The sequence below is a fragment of the Piliocolobus tephrosceles genome, chromosome 21 (genome assembly GCF_002776525.5).
Source record: "Piliocolobus tephrosceles isolate RC106 chromosome 21, ASM277652v3, whole genome shotgun sequence".
Lineage (NCBI taxonomy): Eukaryota > Metazoa > Chordata > Mammalia > Primates > Cercopithecidae > Piliocolobus > Piliocolobus tephrosceles.
In genome coordinates, this window is record NC_045454.1 from 50,831,388 (window position 1) to 50,837,779 (window position 6,392).

Consider the following 6,392-nt stretch of genomic DNA (forward strand, 5'->3'; position numbering starts at 1 on the left):
CTTGCTCTGTCGCCTGGGCTGGAGTGCAGTGGCGTGATCTCAGCTCACTGCAACCTCAGCCTCCCGGGTTCGAGTGATTCTCCTGCCTCAGCCTTCTGAGTAGCTGGGATTACAGGCGTGAGCCACCACGACTGGCTAATTTTTGTATTTTTAGTAGAGACGGGGTTTCACCGTGTTGGCCAGAGTGGTCTTGAACTCCTGACTTCAGGGTATCTGCCCACCTCAGCCTCCTAGAGTGCTGGGATTACAGGTGTGAGCCACCGCGCCCGCTCTGGTTTAATTCTCCCAGATGCACATTCAATGTGGAGGTTCAGGTCTTTTTCTGCAAAGCCTCCTTGGACAAAAGTCTTAAATGCTAGCTCTGCTTCACCTCTTCAAAGACTCCAACACCAGCCTTTCTTGGCCCATCTTCCGCATTCTGTGCCGTGTTTGGCAGTTTCACGTCTTGTTTCATCTTGTTTTCCTGCCCTCAGTGCCTCTCCTCTGATTTTAATGAGGGTCTTGGGCACCTTGCAATTTATTCATTTCCAAAACCAATTCTTTTCTGATGCTTTCTTCCTGAATTCATTTTCGGAGGGCTGTCCATTTCTGTGCTCTGTCTCTGTGTCTCTGATTCGGGATGGTTTTCCGGTCTTCAGTGCTTCCTGGAAGGGACCTCTGTCCCCTTCAGCTTCTTGGTGACTTGTCTGGGGAGGGTGAGCTTTCTCGGCTGTCACTGGAGGAGTGCAGAGGAGTTTCTCCCTAACCCACACTCTGCTGCCTTCTCCCCCCTTGAAGCCTTGCAGGAGATGAGTGGGTGGAGACGAAGACCCCACGCAGCATTCGGGGACCTCTGCCTCCACTTCCCTCGCCAGTGCAGCTGCAGCGCGGTGAGAAGACATGGGACGGAGCCAGGGCTGGCGCTGCCATGGTCTTCACCTGCCTGAAGGTTCCACTGTTCTTCCGGGAGCTATTGCTGATTCCCTTCGCAGTGCCGGGGGCCCCCGTGGGGATGTTTTCTGCCCTGCTGCATGAACAGAGGGAGTCAAGGAGGCCTTCCGCCGTCAGAGGCAGCCAGGACCATCCTGCCTGGGCCCTGTCACTGAGCTTTTCGGGGGTATTTGTGTAGCATCGGACAACAGGACCCCCAGCACCACAGTTGCACGTATGTGACTTCCCCTTTCCATGGTACACGAACACTCGTCTCCTGCCCTCTCCCCAGACAGAGCCCAGCTCTGCCCTCGGCTTCCGTCTGCCTTACCTTCCGCCTCATGAGTTGGTTTCTGTTACCGGAGGCCGCCGGCCACTCCCGGACGTGTCCTGGATGGGCAGGATGGGGACGGAGACGCTGCCCGTTCCAGGTCAAGCTTCGTGGAAAGTCCAGACACTACACTTGGGTTTGGTTTCATTTTTCTTTTATTTTTTAAAAAAAGCCCCTAAATTCTATGGCTTCAAGGGAGCATCAGAGAAACGTAAATGCCATTTCTGTACACTTGGTAAAGCAAAAACTAGACTCACAGCCACCGCCCCAGGCACGGCCCCAAGCTGCTTCACTCTGCCCAGCAGCCTCCAGGGCACCCCGCTGGGGGACCGCCCGCCAGTCCAGGGCCGCCCCCAGGTCCCTGCACATACACCTGCGGGGCTGGGCCGGGGGCTTTAAGGCGTTTTGTCTCCGGCTGCTTGCCGGGTGGCGGAGCACTGAGGCAGGAAGCCCTGTGCCCACGCGCCCCACGCGCCGAGCAGGGCAACACCAGCTGGTCCTCCCACCTCAGGTTCCAGGCGCCGGGGCACAGCCTCCGGAAGCAAGTGCGTTGAGAAGCACCAGCCTGGCAGCGCCCACCCGCCCCACGCCGGGGCCAGGCCGGGCAGAAGCTGCAGTGGCCGTGCCCACGGCGCCCGAGCTTTGGTGCAGCATTTTGGTTGGGGAACCGGCTTCCGCCGCGGGCCCACCCCTGCCTTCCCCTTTGGTTTCAGGGAGGCCTGAGGCACAGCCTCACCCCTGGCAGCAATGCCTGCCCCCTCCCAGGAGGGCCTGGGCAAGACAGCCCCACAGCACCCCTCCAGGCCGGGCCTGCCCTCCCCTCGAGAAAACGGCCTTTGGATCGAGGGAGACAAGCTGGACTTTATGACGCTAACGGGGCGGCTGGCGGGGCCAGGCCGGGCCTCAGCCGGGGCCCCCAGATCACACTATTCACTTCAGCAAAGAAACGGAGGGGCAGGAGTGGGGGCAGGTGGGCCTCTGTGTTTTTCCTTTTTTCCTTGTTTTAAATAGTTAATGCTCTTGGAGGGGAGGACTAGACACAGGTGTAGAAATTTCGGCCAAAGTCTTACGTGAAGGAAGTGACCCCACGTCCCGGGGGTGGGGCCGCCGGCTGAGCCAGGTGCGGCCCCTGCAGTCTGCGTTCTGGCTTCCGGCCAGGGTCTGGCCCTGGGCCGCTGTGGGTAGGCCCCGAGGGCCTCGCACAAGCTCGCGCCCCAAGGGGCTGCGCGGAGAAGATTCAGGGGGCTGCATGCGCCCGGGGTCACTTGTGTCGCTGCAGCGATTTTCTCTTTCTCCTCTTGAAGAAGCAGCAGCATCTGGGGAAGGAGGTGGCAGAGGTAGGAGGAGCGGGGTGCACAGCCCAGGCCTCAGGCCCTCCCACCCCCATGGGGACCCAGGGCACCCCCACCTCCCTGAAGCCACCGCCCCAGAGCCTTACTTGGTTTCATCGGCCACCTCCACCTCTGCAGGCGCCGTGATGGGGGCGTTGGAGTGACCAGCTGTGGGGTCGTCCGCGTTCAGCTCCCCGTTGGTGGAGTTCAGCGCCTGGCGGGGGCAGTAGGGGGTCACGCTGGCCGCCCGTGCCCCTCCCTGGGGCGTCGGTCCCCCCGGGCCTCACCTGGTTTTTGCTGTGCGGCTGGCCTTTGTCCCGGAGCTGAGGCTGGGAGGGCAGGTCGGTGTGGACGGTGCCGATGGGGGTCGGCTGTGGGTGAATGAGCAGGGCTCAGGATGGGCTGCAGCGCCGGTTCCCATCTCCTGCAGGGCGGTTTCCTGGTCCACCTCCCCACACACCGGGGCCCCCCACCTACCAGGGGCTTCCCGGCCCAGTCGTACTCATAGTCGAACACGAAGCCGCTGCGGTCGAAGAGGTCGGTGAAGAGCTTCCGCAGGTAGTCATAGTCCGGCTTCTCGAAGAAGTCCAGGCGCCGCACGTAGCGCAGGTACGTGGCCATCTCCTCTGCAGAGAGAGTGCCAGCGGGGCCTCGGCGGGGGTGGGGGCGCGGGGTGGGCGCGGGGACGCAGGGACCCCTTACCTGGGAAGTTCTCGCACAGCACCTCGATGGGCGTGGCGCGCTTGGTGTCCCCGATCTTCTGGTATCGCTCCTTGAGCGTGTCGGCCTGCGGGGTCCGCAGTCAGCCTTGTTCCCGCCCTGGGTCCCCGCCCGCCCGCCCGGCCCCCGCGCCCACCTTGAGCCCCTGCCAGGGGAGGCTGCCGCGGAGGAAGTACATGAACATGTGGCCCAGCGCCTCCAGGTCGTCGCGGCGGCTCTGCTCTGCGGGAACAGGGGCGCAGCCTCAGCGGGGCCCGGGCGCCCACCCCCCTCCGCGCGCGCGCGCGCGCAGCTCACCCTTGCCCAGGTGCGTGTTGATGCTCATGTATCGCGCCGTGCCCGTCAGGCTCTTGTGCTCGCGGTACGGGATGTGCTTCTTGGTCTCGGGGTCGATGTACTCCTTGGCCAGCCCGAAGTCGATGATGTGGATGGCGTGCTGCCGCTTGGTCCCCGGGCGGCCCACCAGGAAGTTCTCCGGCTTCACGTCCCGGTAGATGAGGCTCTTGGTGTGCACGTACTCCATGCGCGTGATCTGCAGGGGGCAAAGCGGCGTCGGCCAGGCCCCTCCCGGGCCCCGCGCTCCCCTCCAGGACCCCCCTCTTCCCTCCGAGCCCGCCCACCCCCGGCCCGCCCCGCACCAGCTGGATGGCGATCATCAGCACCGTCTTGAGCGTGAAGGTCCGGTCGCACAGGTCGAACAGGTCCTCCAGGCTGGGCCCCAGCAGCTCCAGCACCATGGCGTTGTACTTCCCGCACGGGCCGAAGTAGTAGACCTGAGGGACGCCCTCTGCGGCGGAGGACAGACGCACGGGCGTGCGGCGGCGGCCCCCTCCCTGGCCCTGCGCAGCCCCCGCCCCACCCGCGGGCTGCCCGGTACCTGTGGCGCTGAGCTGCTTGTAGAACCGGTACTCCAGGTGCAGCTGCGGGGCCCGGGACTTGATCGGCTCCTGGGGGCACAAGCGCGAGTCACCGGGGACACTGGTCGCTGCCCTGAAATCCCTGGGGGTACGTCAGCGGGGGTGGGGTGGAGGGGCCGACTCACCAATTTGATAGCCACGTATTCATTTGTATAGAGATTCTTTCCTGTGGGGACACAGAGCATCAGCACCCGGGCGCCGGGCCCACCTAGCCCCCCCCTTCCCAGCCCGCCCCCCAGGAAGGAGGCAGGAGGGGGTCCCTGAAGGACCAGCCTCCAAAGGGCACCCCTGCCCAGCAGCCGGGCCTGGGACCAGCCTGCCTGAGCACTGCACTGGGGCCTGCCAGGTCGTCCCCACACCTGCCCCCTGCCTGTGTGGTCACTGCCTCCGTGTCTGCCACTCCTCTCCCCACCACCTCCCTCGTCTAGGACGTAAGTGGCACTGGGGAGGTTTCTCACGGCCTGCAAGGGAGCCCCAGGGGCTCCACACTCTTCCACCCCTTTCTCAAAGACACACCTAGGGCCCAGCATCTCCCGCATGCATGCTGGAGGCCCCTGGGTGAGCCCCGGCACAGCTGGGTTAGAAGAGAGGGGCCAGGTCCTGTCCCCTGGGGTCACCAGCCACACAGGACTTCCAGGGCTCAGTCCCATGAAAGGGCGGAAGGCACGAGGCCCATAACCTTTTTTTTTTTTTTTGAGACGGTCTCACTCTGTTGCCCAGGCTGGAGTGAACAGGCAAGATTGCATTTCACTGCAGCCTGTCTCCTGGGCTCAAGCCATCCTCCCACCTCAGCCTCCCAAGTAGCTGGGACTACAGGTGCGCACCACCACACCCAACTAATTTTTGTATTTTTAGTAGAGACGGGGTTTCTCCAAGTTACCCAGCTGGTCTTGAACTAGTGAGCTCAAGTGATCGGCCTGCCTCAGCCTCCCACAGGGCTGCGATGACAGGCAGGAGCCCCTATACTGCCCAGGGTGCAGCTTTTTACCTGTTACACCCCCTGAGGAAGGAGGAGGCCAGCCCTTAACACAGGGGAGCTCTGCAGGGGCAACTGTGGAAGCTGGCCTGGGAGGGGGGCATGGCCCCACCCATTGTGGTGGCTCAGCACCCGAGGGCTGAGACCAGCAGTGAACAGGTTGGATCCTTGCAGGCACACATGGCACATGGCCCTGGAGGGCTCCCCACGGCAGCTGAGCCAGACAACAGGCACGAATGTGTCCGGCACCCGTGTGGCTCCAGCCCAGGATGGCACTGGGGCCACAGCTACCGTCTGCTGGGCAACCTGTCTCGCGGCATGACAGGGCACCATGTGGGGCAGCCCCATCTCTCAGGCACTGTCGGGCTGGGTCATCGTGTTGGGTCTGCAGTCGGCTGCCTTTGCCTGAGCAGCATACACTGCAGAAAGAGGCCTCCGTGGCCGGGTGTGGTAGCTCACACCTGTAATTCCAGCACTTTGGGAGGCCAAGGAGGGCAGATCACCTGAGGTCGGGAGTTCGAGACCAGCCTGACCAACATGGAGAAACCCCGTCTCTACTGAAAATACAAAATCAGCCAGGTGTGGTGGTGCACACCTGTAATCCCAGCTACTAGGGAGGCTGAGGCAGGAGAAGCGCTTGTAACCCGGGAGGTGGAGGTTGTGGTGAGCTGAGATCCTGCCACTGCACTCCAGCCTGGGCAACAAGAACGAAACTCTGTCTCAAAAAAAGAAAGAAAGAAAAAAAGAAAGAAGCCTCCACTTCCTCCCGCCCTGCTGCAGCTGGACTGGCAGGGTGGCCGTGGAGAGAACGAGTTTGGAAACCCTGCTAAGGTAGATGCAAAGCCCCAAAGCCTGGTGGCCAAGCTGCACACAGTCACGACCTCACAGTCTGAGGCTGCGTCCCACCTGGGCCCTGAGAGCCTCTTCCCCTGACTAGTGCCCCAACCTGGATGTGCCCTGCAGCACGGGAACTGCTGGGGCCCCTTCCGGCATTGCCCCGTCCGCAGCACTGCCTGGGCTCTATTTCGGCAGTTTCCAATCGGCTTGTCAATTTCCCTAAACAGCCTCAAGAATGTTGCATCTTGAGGGAGCAGGATCATAAGGACCAGTAATGACCAGGCGCCTCCCTCCAGTCCTGAGCCGGGGACCAGGGCGCCTCCCTCCAGTCCTGAGCCGGGGACCAGGGCGCCTCCCTCCAGTCCTGAGCC

The 6,392-nt window shown here is 62.8% G+C and overlaps 1 protein-coding gene across 4 annotated transcripts in view; it reads right to left on the reverse strand.

Moving 5' to 3' along the window:
* Window positions 1-1,377: 1,377 nt before the first annotated feature.
* CSNK1G2 (casein kinase 1 gamma 2) overlaps window positions 1,378-6,392 on the reverse strand; it is a 36,504-nt gene continuing 31,489 nt past the window's right edge. For 2 of the 4 annotated variants that reach the window (XM_023183590.1, XM_023183591.1), the window contains exons 3-11: window positions 4,334-4,374; window positions 3,930-4,238; window positions 3,589-3,823; window positions 3,428-3,513; window positions 3,274-3,358; window positions 3,049-3,197; window positions 2,859-2,942; window positions 2,679-2,785; window positions 1,378-2,556 (exon numbers count right to left, since the gene is read on the reverse strand). In XM_023183590.1, coding sequence (XP_023039358.1) covers window positions 2,502-2,556; window positions 2,679-2,785; window positions 2,859-2,942; window positions 3,049-3,197; window positions 3,274-3,358; window positions 3,428-3,513; window positions 3,589-3,823; window positions 3,930-4,238; window positions 4,334-4,374 — 1,151 coding nt within the window. In that variant the 3' untranslated portion in view covers window positions 1,378-2,501. The remainder of the gene's footprint in view (window positions 2,557-2,678; window positions 2,786-2,858; window positions 2,943-3,048; window positions 3,198-3,273; window positions 3,359-3,427; window positions 3,514-3,588; window positions 3,824-3,929; window positions 4,239-4,333; window positions 4,375-6,392) is intronic. The other 2 variants (XR_002724735.1, XM_023183592.1) reach the window with 2 other exon arrangements.